This window comes from Chaetodon auriga, chromosome 6 (assembly GCF_051107435.1).
Source record: "Chaetodon auriga isolate fChaAug3 chromosome 6, fChaAug3.hap1, whole genome shotgun sequence".
Lineage (NCBI taxonomy): Eukaryota > Metazoa > Chordata > Actinopteri > Chaetodontiformes > Chaetodontidae > Chaetodon > Chaetodon auriga.
In genome coordinates this window covers 2,683,439-2,703,797 of record NC_135079.1, presented here as the reverse complement: position 1 = coordinate 2,703,797, position 20,359 = coordinate 2,683,439, and the positions used below count along the sequence as shown (strand labels likewise).

The following is a 20,359-nucleotide window of genomic DNA, read 5'->3' as shown; positions in this document are numbered from 1 at the left end:
CACATTTTTAGTGAAAACTTTTATTCTGAAAAGATGAATTTGAACATATAAAATCAGTTCTTGTCGGTTGTTTGATGTGTTGCTGATCCTCTGAACAGCTGGTTCCTCAGACTGAAGCTTCTTCACAGGGAACCCGAAGCTGGAACAAACTTTGCTGTCGGCACATGTAGAAAAATAAAACCTCACAGAGGAAGGAAACAATGGCAACATACACAGACTACAGACACTAAAGCAACAGACAGCAGCATCTCTTCCAGCTGTTGTGCATTTAAAAATTGTCCATGCAGCAGCAGCAGCAGCGTCCTCATGAATCACTCTTGGAGCAGCAGCGATGCAGGAACTTTTTGAAGAAGTTCCTGAACTCGGTGTTGAAGACAGTGTAGATGACGGGGTTGAGAGCGCTGTTGACGTAGCCGAGCCACGTCACCACGCTCATCAGGGCCGGTGGGACGTGGCAGTCCCGACAGCGAGCGCGCATCGTGTGGAGGACAAAGAATGGAGTCCAGCAGAAGAGGAAGGCACCTGCAGGAGGAGGAGAAGAAGAATCAGAGGCAGAAACGCCGAGAACCTCACTTTGATTTGACTCACATGTTTCTATCTTTGTACCTACGAGCTAGGTAGACCGACCATGTTACCTTCCTATCAACTTACCTAACTACCTAAGAAGCTACCTGCCAGGTAAATTACCCTCAGGCTTCCACCTGAATAATTTTACGAGCTCATAAAGCAGTTGTTCATCAACCTGTTTACAAACTAACCATCTAAGAGAACTACAAACTTAACTATACAGCAATCTGCCAAATTACCTGCTTCCGGTCAACCAACTTGACTCAGATGAGCTAATGAGGCAGTGCTTCACCTTCCTCGTCTTCCTACGCCAACCTACACCAACCTATCTACACACCTACCGAACAGCCTACCCACAGTATCTACCTGCCAATTTATCTATCCGGAGTCAGATGAGCTAATGAGGCAGAGCTTCACCGACCTACCAACTTAATTATTTACCACACTTTAAGCTAACTTACCGACCAGTCTACCATCCTTCCTACAAACCCTCAAATCTACCTACCTACAAATCTGCCTATTTCTCTACCTATCACCCTACCAACTTTCTTGCAAACCTACCTGCACATGTGCACACCCTCTTATCTTCACCATACGGCTAAAAGTGAGCGGACACCTGACTAAATTTCATGAACTGACTTGTGGTAAAAATGGCGTCCTATGCCACACTGAAAATCACTGAGCTCTTTAGAGCTCATTGGCATTTAGAGCCCCTGAATTCAATAATTAGTGGGGATGTCCAGTGACATTTGGCCATACAGTCTATCTACTTATTTATACAAAATATTTAATATTTGGTCAGACAATTTTCAGTTAATCATGTTGTTTATATTGTTGAGCCCAACTTTCAGACTGCTGCTGGAACTGTAGGTGAGCTAATGAAGCAGATATTCATGATAGCTACCTGCACACTGACCAAGCCTGCGTAATAATTGGATTTCAGATTAAGTAGCTGCAGGATTAGCTGCTGTGTGCTAAAGGGAAGCACTTCTACGCATTAGGACCAACACTGGCTGCTATAAATAGGATGACCTTTTCCAACTGATGTGTTAGTGCCTCTGAACAGACATCAGAGGTGGAGGTGAGGCGTTCAGGTGCATGCAGTCTCTGAACAGATGTCAGAGGTGCAGGTGAGGCGTTCAGCTACCTGCAGCCTCTGAACTGATTATGAGACATGGAGGTGAGGCGTTCAGATACCGGCAGTGCTCAGGTGTATGGGTTTATGGATAACTTTCTAATAATCTTTCATAACTCTCAAGCAACTTGGTAATAATTCATTTAAATGTTTGTGATCCACATGACATGCAATGAGCCTGGAACTTCAGGGAGCGCTTGGTATTCTGGGATTACAGGGCAGTGGTGGAGTTTGTGGCCATCGAGGCTACAAGTCAAACCTGTTTTCAAACGTGTTTTGACCTTCTGTCCATGCACCTTGGAAGCAGGTGAAAGCCCAACTCTCCAGCATCCTACCAGACCAAGAACTCACATTCATCAAGCTCACAATCAAGTTGTTCTTAATACTTCTAGCGTTCCTGAATTTTGGATCCTTTAATATAACTCTAATGCTGCTGAACAGGAAGTGAACTCACCCACAACGACAGGAAGCACCTTCATGGCCTTCCTCTCCCGGCTGTTGATCTTGGCCGTCTTCTTCCTGCGAAGCTCGGGGTTGAACTTGATCTCTACGAAGCTGACCGTCGTCACGGGTCCGTCCTTGTACTCTGAGGAGTGAAAGGGCTGGTCTGGGGACGGGAAGGTGGACGGCTCATCCAGAGTATCCGTCTGTTCCCTCTCTATGATGGGCGGCAGCGGCGGTGGCAGCGAGGCCAGTGGTGGCAGCGACGCGGCGGCCTCCTGCAGCTTGCGGCAGGCCTGGATGCTGTTCCTCAGCTTGGCTTTGCGCGCCTCCTCCCAGCGCCTCAGCCCGCGGAACATGCCACAGTACAGCAGCAGCATGATGGGGCAGGGGATGAAGAAGGAGCACACGGACGAGTACAGGACATAGTCGTCGTTCTCTAATTTACACTCTCTGGGGTCTCGGCCCGGCACGTTGTTGATGCCAAACATGATAGGCGAGGCCACGGCCAGAGCCAGGATCCAGGTGGCCGACAGCAGCACTGTCTGCCGCAGGTCCACGTGCTTCCTGTTGTAGTTAAGAGGGATTAACACAGCGATGAACCTGCAACAAGTGAGGGAAATTTTGCAATTAGGTTCATCCTCTGGGGATCAGGGATATGATGAGGACATTTCAGGACAATCGGTACATTAGTTTGAAGTATGTTGGCAGAAATACTGAATAATAATAATGAAGAACTTTTCTTCTGTATTACAGCAGTTTATATTGTGGACTTATCCTGTCAATTAGTTTTCATTAATATCTGATCATCTTAAGATGTTTTTCTGGTGGAACTTTGTCAGAGTTTGAACACAAAAAACACAAAAGTCAGACGTCTTCATTTTTCAGATCACACACGTTTGATTAATGAGCATTTTTTTTTCAAACAACAACAAAAATAATAATAAACTATATTTATATTTGCACCCTTCATTCACAAAATGCGGCTCAAAGTGCTTAATTAAACCGAAAAAGAGACCATTAAAACAATAGTTAAGACACTTTAAACGTACATATGAAAAGGAAAGAGGGTGGAAATGAAAATAACAAACAGTTGAAAATAAGAAATTAATAACTTAAATCCTTCAACACTGAGCAGAGGGATGTTTTCTGTCCACATAAATCTTCCTAACCTGGATCTTGACAGTTTGTGGCAGAATTAGAGCACTCTATCTTTGTCGTCCCCGAGTGAATCAGACTCTCAGACGCTTTGACCTTTCACAGCCAGAGAATCACACGTGGAACTAATGAGATTAATGAACCTGCAATTAATAAAGTTATTAGTAACACCTGTGATTGACAGTTCCAAATGTCTTTAAATGGATGTCTGCACACGAGAAGATGCAGAGTGTAGTCACGGACAAAAACACAGAAGAGTTGTTACACATTAAGACAAAGGTTTTTTGTGTTTGAGCGTGCGGTACAGAAGAAGTTAAACACGTGATCTGGCATCGCATGGCTGTAATTAGACGAGGCCAGAGAGCAGAGGTGGTTCAGTTTAATGCAGTAGAGCTTTATACTTCAGTAAATGCACAGTGCAAATCCCTTGTGTTGGTCTAAGTCGACCACCCACCTTTTCAAACAGGATCTCAGACTACATACTGTTTAGCTTCTACCAGGAAGTTACTGCTCCCGGCCGATAACTAGCACGGCTCATAGTCCCTCATAAAAAGGCCAATTTTCATTTTTACACTTTGATGTTTAACTAAGCTAAGCTAAGCTAAGCTAAGCTAAGATAGCTCTGGCTGCTGGCTGCAGCTTCACGGACAGACATGACTCTGACTCATCTGACTGTCTGCAAGAAAGCTAACAAACATATTTCCCAAATTATCCCTTCAGCGGACTTAGATCATGATCATGGGCAAAAACATGTGATGGGAACAAATGACCTCTTTGATTTTCCAGCAGGAAATGTTAACAACAGATGCGTCATTCAGAGGCTCATCTAGCTCAGGGCCTCCTAAGCCTTCAGACCCCTGTTCAGTAATCCATCCACGAATGACAGCAGGCCATCAGTCAGTTTGCTGTTAAAACCATCAAACCTGCACAGAGACCAGGAGATTCCCCCCTTCAGCTATGGGCAGCAGCAGCAGGTGGACTCTGCAGACCTTCAGGATCTCTTCCCTGCTCAGTCCGTTGAATTATTCAGCCTCTTTCATCCAGTTAAACCTCTAACTGCTGCTGGCTGCTTCAAAAAGCTTCGGATCATCACCATCAGTCCACGTTAGCCTCATTGCCTCCATCAGTCTTTGATGTAATTATATTTTCTGGAGTTGGGACATCAGATTTGAGGAGCAGCTCGCTTTTCAGCTCAGATTTTCATCCTTCAACATCAGCTGAGAGTTCAGATAATCTCATTGAGTCAAACTAAAGAGCGCAGAGCGAAGCTGGCAGTTCATCTCTGCAGATGTATCCTTCATTTGGGGCTTTAAGTTGTTCTGTCTGCTCTGATTTTTCATCTTTTGGAGCTTTTACAGGAAACAGACAAAAGGTCATCATCATATTTCCACAACAGAGTGAACTGTCTGACCCTGACGACCTTCAGATGGAAAGCCGAAACACTCGCCAAGGTGTCCTGTGTCTTCCTGACAGACCGCTCAGGGTTGATTAATCAGCTGCTTGCTGCTGGACGACCCCAACCCGAGGCAGATTAAAAACCCTGGTTGTGACACAGAGTCTGTGAGTTACACAGGCTGAACTCTCACTGCTTCCTTTGAATCAACTGCACATAGTTCTGCAGGAGTTTCAGGGTTTGTTTGGCTGCAGCTGTTGGACGGATGGCTATGAGATTTGCTATATACATTCATGTCCCCCTCAGGATGAACTGTAATAACTTTAGTGATCCTGCACAACGGATGACATTCCATCAGCCTCAGCTGTACTGTTTAGTGCTAATTAGCAAATGTTAGCATGCTAATATGCAAAACTTTGATGGTGAACATAGTAAACATTACATCTGTTTAACAGCAGAATGTTAGCATCGTCATTGTGAGCATGTTAGCATGCCAAGGTTAGCATTTAGCTCACAGGAAGTACAGCTTCACATAGCTGCTAGCAGTCCTGTAGACTTTTCAAATAGTTAGTTTTTCCTTTTAGTTTTGAGATTTAGGGCTGTATGAATGTGTAGTCTGCCTGGGTGTGCGTACCTGCACAGGTGAGCACTGACCTGTCGATGCTGATGGCACAGAGGTTGAAGATGGAGGCAGTGCACAGCATCACATCCATGGTCATCAGACCATCACAGATGGTGGTGCTGAGGGTCCACACGCCGTCCTGGAACTGAAACACAGAAACAAGCTCAGTACGTTCTCTCACAGCGATCTTCAGCATCAGCGCGATGCATTTAGCATGTAGGGCAGCCATTATGTTTCATGTCTCATGTATATTTATCTGAACAGGGATAAAGCAAGGAGAGATGTAATGTGATGGGTTTCAGCAAATTGTTATTTCCTGCCCACAGTCGCTGTGCAGGGAGGTAGAATAATAAATTAATGTGAGAATTAGACATTAAGAGAATACAAAATACTAAGGCAGTCAATAAAAGTATATAATGCATCAAATTTTCTCCACTGGAAGGACTACAGAGCGCTTTATGATGGTTTATGAACCACAGGGGCATCCAAGGACACATTTTGCATCAGTGCTTTTACTTGTGATACATACAATTTGCCAATGCTTATGTACTTTTACTAGAGACAGTGTTTAGTTTAAAAAAAGCTATACAAATTGTCAGCATTGAAAAATGAATTCATGAATTGGATACAAGAAAATACAATATGAGCAAATCATCTATAAACATGCAAATGTTTAAAGGTAATAAATAAATTTGATAAAAGTGCAAACCAATTACTAAAATGCACAAAAGTAACACAAATCAAATAAAATATAAATGCATTAAAATCATCAAAATCTAAAATAAACACATTAAAGCAAATAATACATTCAGAAATACATACATGTGAATATAGAGAAATTATGAAAATAAAAATATGAAATACCCTCAACACAAACTCCTCTGGAATGATTTTTTTTTTTCCCCCCAGAATTTATCAATAACTGCTCTTTTAAAATATCCTTAATTTACCCTGAAAACACACTGGAAATCTGAGGCATGCCAGGAATCCCTGAATATGCCCATTAGTTTACAAGTGAAGTATTTTGATTTTGTGGTATTACTACTTGTACTTAAGTAAAAGGCCTTCATAATATTGTTCAGAGATCTGCAGAAGGGCCCTGAAATATGAGTCAGCTGGTCGACTCTTTAATTACTTTATTTTCTGCAGTCAAATGTTTGCTGAGGCCAAGAAAACAAAAAACAGCTTTGATTACAAAACAAAGACAAACTGTCAGGAGAAAGCGACAGGAAAAACGTGATAAACAGACACAAAGACGAGCGAGAGAGGACAAAAGAAGGAACACTAACTGACAGACAAGCCCAGCTCGATCCTGTTGTTTTCATTGTTTTCCTAAAATACACAGCGCTTGTGGGGCCCCCTGGTTGACCTCTGACCCCTGGACCAGAGCCATCGTCAGGAGGAATGTACAGCCTGTGTTTGGCTGTTGTTCTCTCGGCTCTGCTGGACAATGACTGACTGTACCAGGGCAAGTGTTCAGGTTAATTAAAATTTGATTTTATGAATGAAAAGAATTTTCGCTGCGAAAAAACAGTTTACATCCGCAAAGTTAACAAAAGATTAAAAAAGTGAAATTAATTAATGAGAGTCAAATCAAATTCAAGACTCCAGAACCAAGACAATCGGAGTAATATTAAAAATCAGACTCAGACTGGGTCATTCTGAGTCTGCTCAGTGATGTCACCACAGGGGGCGGGGCGTCATCAGGGGGGTCAGCTGGAGGTCAGTGCTATTATTTAAAGGGACAGTTCACTGAGTTTAAAACCCAGATCTCACTGACATGTTGGCTCCCTGCGGCACCGCAGGCAGCAGTTTAAACACTGATAGTACGTTTAGCAAATCCATTAATTAGATCCAAGATACAAAAACATGATCTTGACCAGCAGAAGTCATTTCCTCTGCAGTCACGTAGTCAAAAGCTCCTGAACAAGCAAGTAAGTGGACCTTGTCTTTGATGGCTTTGTGAGCTCTTGTTACTCAAAGATGAGTCCCCCTTGGTGGTGCCCCTGTCTGAACTATGTGTCCTTGAGGTGCACAGGCTGTTTTAACTGTAAAAACTCTGTCTCCTGTATTTCAATTTACCGTCTCAACGGTCACCCAAAACGACATTTACCTTACAGAGTACCAGCGACAGGCCGGCTGGACGCTAAATTATGAATGGTACTATGGTGATGACCAGCCCTCCTCTGCCTCTCATTGGCTACTCGTTGCCTTCGTTGGTTGGGTTGGTTAGGTTGAGGCATGAGGAGTGATAATTGGTTGGGGTAAGAATATCAAGGTAAGCCACTCAGAGCTGGAGCAGGGAAGGTCAACCCTTCACCATGGTAGGGTTCGTAAATTTGCTTACTGGACCTTCGTCGTCATGTGGTTGACGTTCTGAAACTTTTTGGTTGGATTCAGGCACCAAAACCAGTTGGTTAGCTTTAGGAAAGTATGGATGGTTTTGGTTAAAATAAGTGTTTAGTTGGAAGGTAACTTACATACATAAATTAAAATAAGTCACTGTTGACTTTCAGTTTCAGACAGGACAACACCTGCCACCTCCTGGGTGAAAGTCCTGTGTTTGTTTGACCCATCCAACCACCCTGACCTCCACCATACTTTCTTGCTGTTTATACAAACAGCATCACCTGACTTAGGTGAGAGGTCGGCGCCTAGCAGTAAACATAAAAAATAAGCTGTGGTGACCTTTCTGGACATGGTTTTTGAGGGGTGCTCTGTTACTTGACGGCCCTCGTCTCTGGTCAGAAATCTGTTCTATTTGCATCCAGACTTCTTCAATTCAGAAGCAAACAGTACGCTCCTGCATTTTTAACAACCAGTCTGCTAAACTTCTCCTCCACCTTCTCTGATTTATACAATAGCTCAATTCAACCATCTTACATTAATGGTCTGGTCAATAATTTTAATAACCTGTGTTGCTCAGTGATCCACGTTCATCGCACCAATTACGTCAGTAGGAGTCAATAAATGCTCCCTGTGCATAAATGATGCTATCTGTAGCTGTAAAGTATACTGCAGGCCGAGCACAGGTGGAAAAAGACAACACTTAATGTTCATTTCTACACGCGAAAGAGCTTTTGACTCCAAGGATGCACAAAAAGACTTAATTACTACTAATAAACACAATCCCTGAGCTGTTCAGCACAACCAGTCAGCTTGTACAACCTGCTCTCTGCCACCTCAACTGAAGACTGTGAATAGTTTTCATCACTTTCTGTCGACAGGCTCATCAGAGTCGGATCCAACATTACCTCGATCCCCTCTTCTGATCTACCAAAGGTGTTTCGAATATACTCCCCCAGTTTGTCCCATTGTCATTGGCCCGGCTGTACTCGCTTTTATAAACGCGTCCCTCATCTCTTGTTATATCCTCAATCAATTTAGGACCACTTGTCTCCAGCCCCTTAAAAAGGAAAATCATCTGTTCTGAACAATTAGAGCCTTTTCAAAAATGCCTGGAGACTGGATTTTTGATAAATTTCAGCTTTGCCACAAACACGACGCTGAAACTGCTTTTTAAAGACCCACAAATGACATCCGTGTGGAGGCTGATGGGGGCAAACACTCCATCTCAATCTTACCATCATCCTCATTAATAGGCTGAATGGATGTGTTGTGTCTACGGAAAGCCAGGGGAGGAGTTTGTGCAGCATTTGTCTAATTGTTTTTTGGTCTCTGTGGGTAAACACCATGACCCCAGCCGCCATGGGGTCCCACAGGGGTCGATCCTCGGTCCTCTTCTTTTCTCTGTAGAGGTAAACAGTCACTTTGGTTGTTGATTATTGTTACACAGACAACATTTGGTTCTATTTTTCAGTAAAATCTGATGATTTCATCAATCAAGTCACTCTCCACGATGCTATAAAAGACTGGATGTCACGTAACCTTTTTCAACTAAATTCCGACATGATGAAGCTTCTCATCGTTGGCTCTGAACATCTTATAGATGGTATTCTCCTGCGTACTGGCCCACTTGCTCCCAATAAAACCAAACTTGAGGAATCTTGGCCTTATATTCGATCTTCAGTGCAAATCCGACCACCATGTCAGCAAATTGGTTCAACCCTGTTTTGTTTTGTTTTGTTTTTAACTCAGAAACATTGCAAAAATAACACTATTATTTTTGCCTTCTGCTCTAGAACGTATCAGTCACACCTTGATTTTTCCCCATTCAGCTTCTCCGATGCCCTTTTCTCTCGCCTCAGTCGAACTGCCCCAGCACGGCTGCAGCTTGTACAAAATGCAGCAGTTAGGCTCTGAGCTCTGTTTCAGCCTCAGTGCAGTGGCTGACAGTGAAGGTGAGGATCAGTTTTAAGATTCTTTAAATCACTTAAAAAGGCACTAGATGGTTTAGCTCATGCACACATTTCTGAGCTACTAAATCCTTACAGCACCGAGCTTCACTGCGGCCATCCAGCCAAAACCTGTTGGCAACACTGTGCCAAACTAAACCAGAGACAGCTGCTCTCTGATGTCCTGGCACCACCATCTCCCTCCTCTCAGAAGATCAGCTGAGTCTGTTTCAAACATTTACAAACACACTCCAGGTGGCTTTTCTGCAGTTTCAGTGTTGTTCTGGGTGGCGACTGCTTGTTGTTCCTATGTGCTTTTTATTTGTATGTACTTCTGAATGTTTTTTTCCTGTAGGTATTTGCTTGTTCTGTATTCACATTGATGTAAAGCACTTTGTAACCTGTTAAAAAAGGTGTTAGAAATAGTTTTATTTACTTACTTACACTTGTCATCTGGGGTAAATTAAGTTTTTTGGGGTATTTTAAAGTTTCTTTTGTTACATGGACAAAAAGAGATCAGCTTTCTGTAACAGATCAGGGAGGAAAATGCTTGGATCCATATCACCTGCTGTGCAGAGACCCGGCAGACCTCCATCTGGACCCTGAAGACCCTAAATTTAGACCTGGAGCGGCCCTGTGGGGCCCCTGAAACAATTGTGGCCCCTGGACCTCTGGGTGCAGCTGTGAGGTAAACATTTAAGAAACTCCACTTAAACTTGAAGTAACGAGTCACATCTCAGTGTGTTTCGGTTGGTCTAACCTCGGAATAGACGAAGAGCGGCAGCACGAGGACCGCGAGCATCAGATCCGCCACCGCCAGACTGACGATGAAGTAGTTGGTGGTGGTCTTCAGCGCCTTCTCCGTGAACACGCTCAGACACACCAGCAGGTTCCCGCAGATGATCACCACGATCAGCAGCACCCCGAAAAGCAGAGCCGGCAGGTTGTGTCCCGTCGCGGTCGCCTCCGGCGCCGCCGCCGCCGCGGCGCTCAGGTTGGCTGCCATCTCCGCCGCGCCTCCTCCGCTCCGTCCCGGTCCGAGCCGCAGCAGCGCGGCCAGCGGGCTCTCATGAAGGCCGGACCGGGCTCTGCTCCCCGCACCGTGGTGTCATCATGGTGTCACGGAGACTCAGACTCTACCGTGGAGCTCCAGAGCGCTCCGGTGCGCACTTTACGCAAAAAAAAGTCCGCGTAAAACAGAATGGAATCAGGTGGAGTTTGGATTTAATTACAAAATAAAACACACATTTACACCTTTAATCGTTAGATGGATGCTGATGAAGTCCCATCTGTCTCTTGAGAAGGAACATTTTGCGTCGTGAAGATGAAAAAAGCGCATTAAAATCCTGGAATCATTAGAAAGTTGAGGAGGAAATCCATGTCTCCTCAATGAAAGCTCGGGTTGGAGAGTGACGAGCAGCCGCAGCTCTGCGGTCAGACCGCGCTGCGCGTGTCGGGCTGCGGGTCTTTTCGGGTCCAGTGTTCACCTGCAGCCTGCTGAAGGCCACCGGGGCCAAATTAGCCGATTAAAGCCGCTTATCAGCTGCGCTTTACGGTGTCCTTCAGTCCTTGAGCTCCAGTAGGAGACACAGTTTATCCATCTGTCTGTCTGTCTGTCTGTCTGTTCATCTGTCCGTGTGTGTGTGTGTGTGAGGAGAGGAGCGACCGCTGCAAAAAATATCCACATCTTTATTTAACAGTTAATTAACAGTAAAGAGAAGCACAACAAGCAATGGAATAGATATTTACATGTGAAAGCTGTACATGAACAAATACTATGAACCTGAATCCGGATTTATTTCCAGTAAATTCATTTATTTAAATTTAATTTAAGGTATTTTGATTTGATTTTTTAAAAAATCAATGACTGCATTAATGGATTGTTTGGTCACTTCTAGTAGAGGAAAGTACTTATACTACAAAGCAGAAATAATACAGGTTAAAGTCCTGCAAAGCAAGTACTAACATCAAAATATGATGAAAGTCCCAAAAGTAAAAGTACTCATTATATGGAGTGTTCCGTTTTTTAATAATACTTTTTGTATCATATCACGTGTGAGCATCACTTTAATGTGTAATAAAACATTTATTTATTGATCATGTCTGAATTGATTAATCTGAATCTTTAAAGTAGGTAAAGCTGTCAAATAAATGTAGTAAACTGCATTTAATTTACCACCAAAAACACAACTAACATGTTAATTAATCAAACTCTGGTTTGCGGGTCAACAGTCTCTTAATCTGCCCAGTAATTTGAACAAGACAAAAACTAATCAATGAATTCATTTATCGAGCCCGTCATTGTCAAATAGGTAGATTCTAAGGTTCTTGACACACACACACATAATGGATCAATGAATGGATTATAAGAGGTTTTAACAGATTTTCTTCATGACAAAAACCCTTAAAATGTACCAAATAGCCCGAGAGACATGTCTGTTTAAAGGTATTAATGAAGGTTTGGCTGCTCTGACCTTGTGTCATCAAAAACTCAGTGTAGACAAATCATTGAAACCTGTTAACATATTTAAAGACATGGATTTATCCTTTAAGTATCTCTTGAAAATCCTGTTGTTCTCTTGTATGTGGACATCATGGATAATGCAGTGATGCAGCAACACCAACTCAACCCATTCATTAATGAATCAACGAGGGCATTCAAATACATTAAGGCATTTTAATGGTTGTATGCACATTTGAGTGCACAAAAAGTAGTTTTTAAAAAGTAAAAGCACATTAAAAAAGGCCAAATAACTTGAAAACTTAATTATTATTATTATTATTATCATTATTATTTTTACCCCTTTGAAACCTGTTGAAACCCTTCACATGTTAACAGGCAGAAAAGTCTGATGATTTAGAGTCTAAAAGGTGTTGGCGGGACACTTCTTGCAGTGTGGAGTGAAGGACTGAGCTGCGGGGCCTGAAGGCAGAGGGGAGGAATCCCCCCCTCAGACAGCCAGCTGCAGGAATCCTCTGCTGCTGTTCAGTGTCAACATCTGGATTAATTTCAGTCAAGAGGACAGACTCAGAGCAGGCAGACCAGGACCAGACCGAACTCTGAACCCTCTTCTGCAGTTACACTCTCATATTCAATCCCTGCACACATTCATTCATTCATTCTCAAGTCCAATTTTGAAGTACTTATACTTCATGTAAATATATTCAATTCACTCCAGATCTCAGAGGGAAATGTATTTTTCACTTCACTACATTTACTTTGATTTTAACATGCAAAACATAAAATCCACTCGTTAAATCTGATTCATTGTTGGATTAAAGGTCTCATATGTTTCTGATTCAGCTGCTGAAGCTCTGCTGCTGCTGCATAAGAGAAAAATATTTAAAATATATTTATATTATATATATTTTTAATGGTCTCTGAAAAGGACCATTTTGCAAAGTGAGTACTTTTACTTTTGATACTTTGATAACATTTTGCTGGTTACACTTTTACTAAGAAGAATTTCCAGGACAGGGTTTTTACTTGTAATAGAGTATTTTTACACTGTGGTACTGTAAGTTATGCTGAAGTAAAGGATCTGAGTACTTTCTTCACCAATGACTTTGTGTTTCCAACATTCACACCAAACAGCACCAAGAATGAAAAGTGGGAAAGCTCCAGAGAGAAGTGGAGTCGGTTCACTGCAGACATGAATTTCAAAGCTTTATTTGTACTCAGTGTGAAGTTTCACGTATTTGTTTCCTTCAGATGTTTAACTGGATGTTCAAATATCCCTCAGAGTGAAGGAGGCCACCCGGAGTCTCTCAGGGAAACCGTTCCGATCCGGCTGCCGGCCTCCTCCTCTCGGTGCTGGACGCGGATCAGACGTGTGAACGGGTGTGAACGAGCTCGACTCAGATCCAGAGGGTCTGTCAGGACGTCAGGGCGCAGCTGCTGCCTCCAGTCAGGCGCTCAGAAATCACCGCCGCCGGTCAGACTGAGCATCTGAACTTCAGTCTGCCTCTCAGGAAACATGAGCCCACATCAGCTGGGATGATGCTGTCATGTGACCTCACCTGCTTCCAGGTGACACTGCTTTCAGTCCAGTGTTTTTTTTTTTCACCACAGAGATCTTTAACCTGTTAAACTTCACTTTATAACACACTGTGCACACGTACAGAATCTGTACACACACATTCACAAATTTTAGAATTTATCCTGCCGTCTGATTGGTCAGTTCAGTTCAGTTATTAAAAGTTTTTTTTTCACGTTTTGGCTGATTGTTTGCCTTGAATTGATTTTTCAGGAACAAGTTTCTCGACAGTTTAACAAGAGAAATGAAGTTTTATGTGAGATGAAGGACGGATTCTGCTCTTCTGTTGCTTTTACTACATCTAAACACACAGATACATAAAAGAAAAGAGAGAAAACATCTTTACATAAGAGCTCTGAACCCAGTTCTTTCCATTGAAAAACAAATAACAAAACAGATTTTCAGGTATGTTGTTGAGCTTCATGCTTTCTTCTTTTTGGATATTTCTATTCAAAGTACGTCAAGGAAAGTAAAATAACGACATGAAAGACGACTCCTGACAGGCACCTGGTAGATTTGTTAAGTTTTATTATCACTTGTGCTTATTGCTGCACATTATTGATTATGTTTTTTAAAGCCTGAGATGTAAAAGTGTAACAGTGACAGAGCCAATCAGCAGAGAGATCCATCATCTGAAGGTTGCACTTTTCTTTCAGCTGTCTTTAAAAAAATGACTGAGTTTCGGTCCAAAAACGTCAAATTCAAACACAAACACTATGAAGGGATTTAGGATTTCTCCTCCAAACACTGTGCAGGAGCATCAACTCAAACAGAAAAACCAACAGTTAAATGAGTTAAACATTTGCTTTAAATCGTCGAAATATTGCAGAGAGTCTGGTTGGTGGCGAGTCACACATTTCTCACGTCTGCTGAGCGTCGGCGTCACTAAAATCTCTCGTCGTGAACGTCAGACGTTTGTCACTTTGTTCCTCCACAGTTCGTGTTGGTAACAGTCTGGTCGTGGTTTGCTCGCAGCGTTGCTCAGTCAGTATTTTCAGACTGTGGTTTTCCTGCCGATGCCCCACAGTTTGCTTCAGGATCCAACAGCTGCTTCATCCTCCTCCTCCTCCTCCTCCTCCTCCTCCTCCTCCATCCTGACCTTCCTGCCTGTGGCTGAGAGCAGAAGGAGCAGAGACAAGAGCAGAGGAGGGAGGACGGTTGTTGGTGTCATCATGTACTTCCTGTTTACCAACATGTACGCAGCTGCAGCGTGAGCATCCTTGTTCCCTTTAACCCGGACTCATCGGCTCGGTTCCTCCCAGAACCAGAACTTTGAGGAACCTTTGAGGCTCTGCTTGTGTTCCGCTTTATTTTGCAAGTCGGGACGTTTCAGATGGACGTCATTAGAAAGAAGAAAGCAGTACGACGTCAGCTGAAGTTGATGATGTGACTAATTTTCAGTGGAGGAATGTAACTAAGTACTGTACTCAAGTGCAATTTGAGGTACTTGTACTTCACTTGAGTATTTCCATTTTAAGTGCCTTTGTGCTTCCACTCCACTACATCTCAGAGGCAAACTAGTTACTCATTACTTTTCAGATTACAATTGTTCATCCCCTCCTGTCCAGTGAAAAGCTCGTATCTCCAGATGTGTTGATGCTGAATGTTTGTGCTAAACTGAAGGATGAAGTTTTCTTTTATGTCTTGAGAAAATTCTTAATAAACTTTAAAAAGCCTCTTGAATCAGCTGAAGATGCATCGTCACAAAGCTGAAAACAGGCTGTTCCTCCGGGCTCATCAAACCTTTCGGAGATACGTGGCTCAGCGGACTCCAGAACAGCCTCCTCACAAACGCTGGTGAGGTCTGAGCTCTCTGGTCTCACCTGACTCTGGTCTGAAGGTCATGAGGAGCATTTTTCATTTGGAGGCCTTGCTGCAGTGATGATGGATCAGCTGAGCGGTGATGTCAGCCGGACCTCGAGGGACAGCGGCGCTGAGGTGGACACACCTCCTGTCTGTCTTCAGAAATCTAACACACCTCCATCTCTAATTCGGGGTGACAGCACGCTTCACCTCCCAGCCTCTATGGAGACAGTGAACCAGGCTGATGCTGCATCTGTTTTTGGCTGCTGATGACATTTAATCCAGTCTGTAACCCACAAATGTTCCGTTCGTCCTACATCACCGGGTCCCAGCCTGGGTGTCCGGACAGAAACGTCCTGCAGGTAGAAATGAAGCTTCCTGGTTGTTTTTTCTCTTTAATGGAGGATGTGTTTGCGTCCAGGAGGCAGAGCTGAACAGGAGATGATGATGATGGCAGCCTTCATCAGAAACAAAGTGCTTTCTGCTCCAGATGAGGCGGCGGCTCGTGACGGCATCAGCTCAGCCTCCGTCTGTTTTACATCCTCTGATGATTAAAACCGATCACATGAACCTGCTGGACTCTGTGGACACGCTCTGTCTCAGGCTGTCGCCCTGATTATATTCATTACCTACAAAGTTCTCAAGACCATCTGGAATCTCCTCGAAGACTCTGAAGGAGCACGAGACCTCCTCAAGGACTCCGAAAGAAATCCCAAGCACACCTGGAACCTCCTCGAGATCCACTCGAGTCCTGAGAAACACAAACAAAATCTCTGTCAAAATGAATGAAAGAAAAACTAATCATGAGTCAAAAATCTCAGGAGGTCAATCGGCTGCACAAGAGGACAAAACTCCAGATGTTCAGCAAACACACAGCTCGCATCAAAACCTGGACTTTCATTTTGGTACAAATAGGTGTGAAACGCAGGAAGTCATCGTGTTTTGTTTTATTTCTGTTTGTCATCAGTGAATTTAATTCCTGATGCTGCGTGAAGCTCCTGTTGCATTGTGGGACAAGAGACACTCTGCAACTCCGTGAACGACCCCTGAAACCTCCCCATGGACCACTGGAGTCTTTTCAAGGACCCCTGGAACCCCTCAAGGACCCAACCTTCTTAAATACACATTATGTAGAAAGATAATTTAATTAGCATTCTGCTGTTTAAGATGAGCTGCTTCTTTGTGTGTGTGTGTGTGTGTGTGTGTGTGTGTGTGTGTGTCTTCAGCTGCAGCTTTTACTGAGTGAAGTTCTCTGCTGCCCCCTGCTGGTCTTCTTTGGGCATTACAGCAACAAAAACAGCACAACACGCACGTCACTATTTCCCTTTTTGTTTTTAATATTTTCTATATGGATATCGTCCATATCGAGACCACAGGTGTGGTACCAGTATGGTACCAGTACCAGTGTGGGACAGACCCCAGACAGATCCTGATCCGAACACAGCTGAGCTGTTCTTAAACTAAGCGACGGCTGCTTTCAGGCTTAAATCCAGGTAATAAAACACATGGCGGCAAGTAAACAGGAAATCAAACAAACAGCCTCTGCTCAGCAGTCCTGGTATTAAGGGTCAAAGGTCAAACACTGTAAGAGTTCATTTTAGCAGAGAATTTAAAAACTTGCATTTGTTCTCATTGTTGATCAGATGTCTGTGAGGTATCGGGGTTAGACTGCCCCCTTCAGGACTGTAATGGAGTTACATAGATTCTGATTTATATCGGACACATTAAAGATAAATTTGAAACAAACCACAAACAAACAAACAAACAAACAAACAAACAAACATAGCCAGTTTACTTCTGTGTAACAGCGTCCAATCCCGTGGTTTGAATTTTGCTGGTGGGCGGGGCTTCACCTAGATTTACATCAGGATCACTGATTGGCTCTTTAAGGCTCAGTGAGCTGACTTGTGCAAACAGGTGTTCAACTTTGGGTTCAGTCTGAGGATTTGGGACTTCTTTCAAAGACACAGTGAAGCTTTCTGTGACGCCACGTGACAACACATCCCACCATGATGTCATCACTCCTCCAAGCCGCCGTCGCCACCGTCACTGAGCAGGAAGTGAGGCCGGAGCAGGGACAGGATGGGGCCCCGCGGCGCCCCGGCCAGGCAGTACGCCTCGTCCACACTCACTCCACGGGACCGCAGCGTCAGCAAGGCCTCGCCACAGCTTTCCCTGCCGCCACGAGATGTCACCAGGACGAAGCTGAGAGGGCTGTCAGACATGCCGAACCTCTGTCGCATCTCGCCAAGCTGAGCCGAGAAACTCTGCAGAGGAGGAATGTGAACTGTGAGCTTTTATAAGCATCTTCCTGCAGGAGCAGTAAAGAGGATGTGAGTACCTGAGCAGCCTGTCGGCTCATCAGGCCGGCGTCCGGCCGGACGACGGCGTCCCCGCAGATCATGACTCTGAGCTGCTCCGATGGACAGAACGCCATCTGCTGGTCTAGCAGTGCTGAGAGGACACCTGGACCAGCAACAAGGAGGATGAGTCACACACTCACCTGGACACCAACCATACATTATCAATCATGACCTAAACACACTGAATTCTGGTTCAACTGTGAGCTTTTCTCTAGCGCCACCATTAACATGATCAAGACGTTGGATTATGAGCAGACACCCGATGACATTCCCATGAGCCTCAGCGCTACAGAGCGAATGCTAACAAGCTAAATCAAGATGGTGAACAAGGTAAACATTACACCTGCTTAAGCATTAGCATGTTAACATTGTCATTGTAAGCACTTTAGCATGCTGACATTAGCGTTTAGCTCAAAGTGCTTTGCCTAAGCACAGCCTCACAGAGCGGCTAGCGTGACCGTACACTGAACGTATCTTAATTACCTTATTTATCTTAATTGTGTTGGAGGTTCATCTCACACCAGCTGTAATAAATGACAGACAAGAAACTTCCCGACCTTCTTGCGATGCCCGCCGTGCCTCGTTTCCATCCGTCGTCAGAAAGAGCTGCACGTTATTTTTCAGTAAACTTTCGATAAAATCCTCCTCGCTGGAAAAACAGAACCTGCTGACTTCCAGACCTGCAACAGAGCGGCCATGACACCATGACAGGAAGTCAGTGCTGATGTAAACAAGGCGACAAACACAGACCAGCGGCTGGCTGCACTCTGCCTGCTGAAGGTCAACGCTAAATTACCGTAATGTTTGGTGCTGCTGATGATGCTTAAAATGAAATTACCATAGTGTCTGGTGCTGCTGATGATGCGGGAGCTCTGCTGCTGTTGCTGGCTGTCTGTGGTGATCAGGACGACATCAAACAGCAGCGACTCAGCAGGATTTTCCTTCAGCAGACGTTCATTCACTTTCTGCAACGCCTGAAGATTAAAACACGAATATAAATTAAGAATATTTGACATTTTCTTTTGCAGCTTCAATCTGATGTTAGTCCACTTGGCTTCCTCCTGTCTGTAGCTCTCAGCTCCCGGTCAGTTGGGTCCCACTGAAGATGTAAAACTTAAAAAATGGCTCAAACACAATATATATGTGTGTTCTGCAGTGTCCTGCTGGTGAATGTAGTTTTTAGCAGACGTTCCTCAAACAGGAGGGAAGAGTGCATTTGTTGGGACTATTTTCAGCGGTGGATGAATACACATTTGGTGCTCCTTTCATTCTGACCTGCAGCAGCGGGAAGGCCACGCCCTCTCCGGACACGTCATCGCCATCGTCACCTCCAGATTCAAAGACCGCGCGTGACGTTACTGCAACAACTACCGCACGATCAGCGTCTTTCTGCAGAGGAGACACAGAAACTTCTTTTACCCTGACATCAAACTCAGAGAGGACGGTCTGGTCTGGAGAAGGTCCACAGCAGCAACGCCGAACCGACCGGGACACAGCAGAGAACCTGTATGCAATCACCAGAAGACCTAAACAGAACCAACGTGGAACACTGCTCACATTATTCTTAAATTAACAGAATCTGAAAGGAAACCTGGCCTGTAATCTCATACACACATACTTGTGTTCTTACACATATTTCTGTGTGAGAGAAGACACCATGCTATTGTACATTTTGTCAATATCTTAAAAAATAGTTTTATTATGTGCAACCAACTCTTTGCAGACAACGCCCTAATTTCAGCCTCATATTCTTTGGTCCAAATATCCATTATTAAATATGCATTTTTAGCGTTGCGTAGCAAACGGGCGTAAGTATGTCATAGTTAAAAAATGATTTATGTTGTATTTTACATCAATAGATCCCGCCCGTTCATTCGGCCTACATTACATGCACTATGCTGCACTTTTTCCACATTATTTGCAAGATTCGATTTTCTCCCACTCTGACAGGACGTTTATAAGCTTTAAGAGCTCACACTTTAGTGCATTAGTGGACTGCACGATAAAATATTTATGAGCTGAATTTACCAGAAGACAATGATGTCTCAAATTATAAAATTTACGCGATGCTCTATTGGAAATTAGAGAGGTGACAATAAAGTGGTGATTATTTAAATGCAATCTGGTGGGAAACTCTGAGAAATGGCACAAAATACAGTTAGATATTTCCAGAGCTACCCAGTTTGCAAGGGCTGGGTGGCAGTGTTTCTACAGGTATGTGATCGCAACTGTCTCGCAGGTCTTTCATAATGGGTGAGAGCTAGATAAATCGACTCAGGTGAGTCTTACCTGCTTCACGTCGCTGTTCTGGATGGTGGACACCATGCTCGCCTCTCAGCTGGAACTTCGGTGGTTATAAACTGCCTTACGAGGTGAATGTACGGACCTGTTCACCGTCTCAACACGGTAATTCACACCGAACCGGCTTTCACACAAACTTACTCCAAACTTCCTCCAGAAACAGAAAACCGTCTGTTTGGGTTCCGCCTGCTTGAACTCTGACGTTCGCTTTAAGAGCGCAGCGTGATGGCGTCACTTCCTGGTT

The 20,359-nt window shown here is 43.9% G+C and overlaps 2 protein-coding genes across 2 annotated transcripts; both read right to left on the bottom strand.

Annotated features, from left to right (window-relative positions):
• Positions 1–11,103, bottom strand: LOC143322692 (D(4) dopamine receptor-like). Its single transcript, XM_076734045.1, has 4 exons — positions 10,372–11,103; positions 5,349–5,461; positions 2,157–2,746; positions 1–522 (listed from the first exon to the last, which is right to left on the bottom strand). The coding sequence occupies exons 1-4, from the start codon at positions 10,615–10,617 to the stop codon at positions 305–307; spliced, it is 1,167 nt and encodes a 388-aa protein (XP_076590160.1). The 5' UTR covers positions 10,618–11,103; the 3' UTR covers positions 1–304.
• Positions 11,104–16,787: 5,684 nt separating this feature from the next.
• LOC143322287 (cytosolic 5'-nucleotidase 1B) lies at positions 16,788–20,326 on the bottom strand. The gene is made up of 6 exons (XM_076733394.1): positions 20,104–20,326; positions 19,090–19,203; positions 18,653–18,788; positions 18,372–18,494; positions 17,793–17,917; positions 16,788–17,718 (listed from the first exon to the last, which is right to left on the bottom strand). Exons 1-6 carry the CDS (start codon positions 20,137–20,139, stop codon positions 17,470–17,472), a joined length of 783 nt encoding a protein of 260 aa, XP_076589509.1. The 5' UTR covers positions 20,140–20,326; the 3' UTR covers positions 16,788–17,469.
• Positions 20,327–20,359: the final 33 nt, after the last annotated feature.

Coding starts and splice junctions, on each gene's coding strand:
- LOC143322692 (XM_076734045.1), bottom strand. CDS start 10,617: ATGGCAGCCAACCTGAGCGCCGCGGCGGCGGCGGCGCCGGAGGCGACC. Junction 2,747..5,348: donor TGTGCCATCAGCATCGACAG/GTCAGTGCTCAC, acceptor CACTTGTTGCAG/GTTCATCGCTGTGTTAATCC. Junction 523..2,156: donor GGTGCTTCCTGTCGTTGTGG/GTGAGTTCACTT, acceptor CTCCTCCTGCAG/GTGCCTTCCTCTTCTGCTGG.
- LOC143322287 (XM_076733394.1), bottom strand. CDS start 20,139: ATGGTGTCCACCATCCAGAACAGCGACGTGAAGCAG. Junction 19,204..20,103: donor AGAACAGCGACGTGAAGCAG/GTAAGACTCACC, acceptor TCTCCTCTGCAG/AAAGACGCTGATCGTGCGGT. Junction 18,789..19,089: donor TGGCCTTCCCGCTGCTGCAG/GTCAGAATGAAA, acceptor TTTAATCTTCAG/GCGTTGCAGAAAGTGAATGA.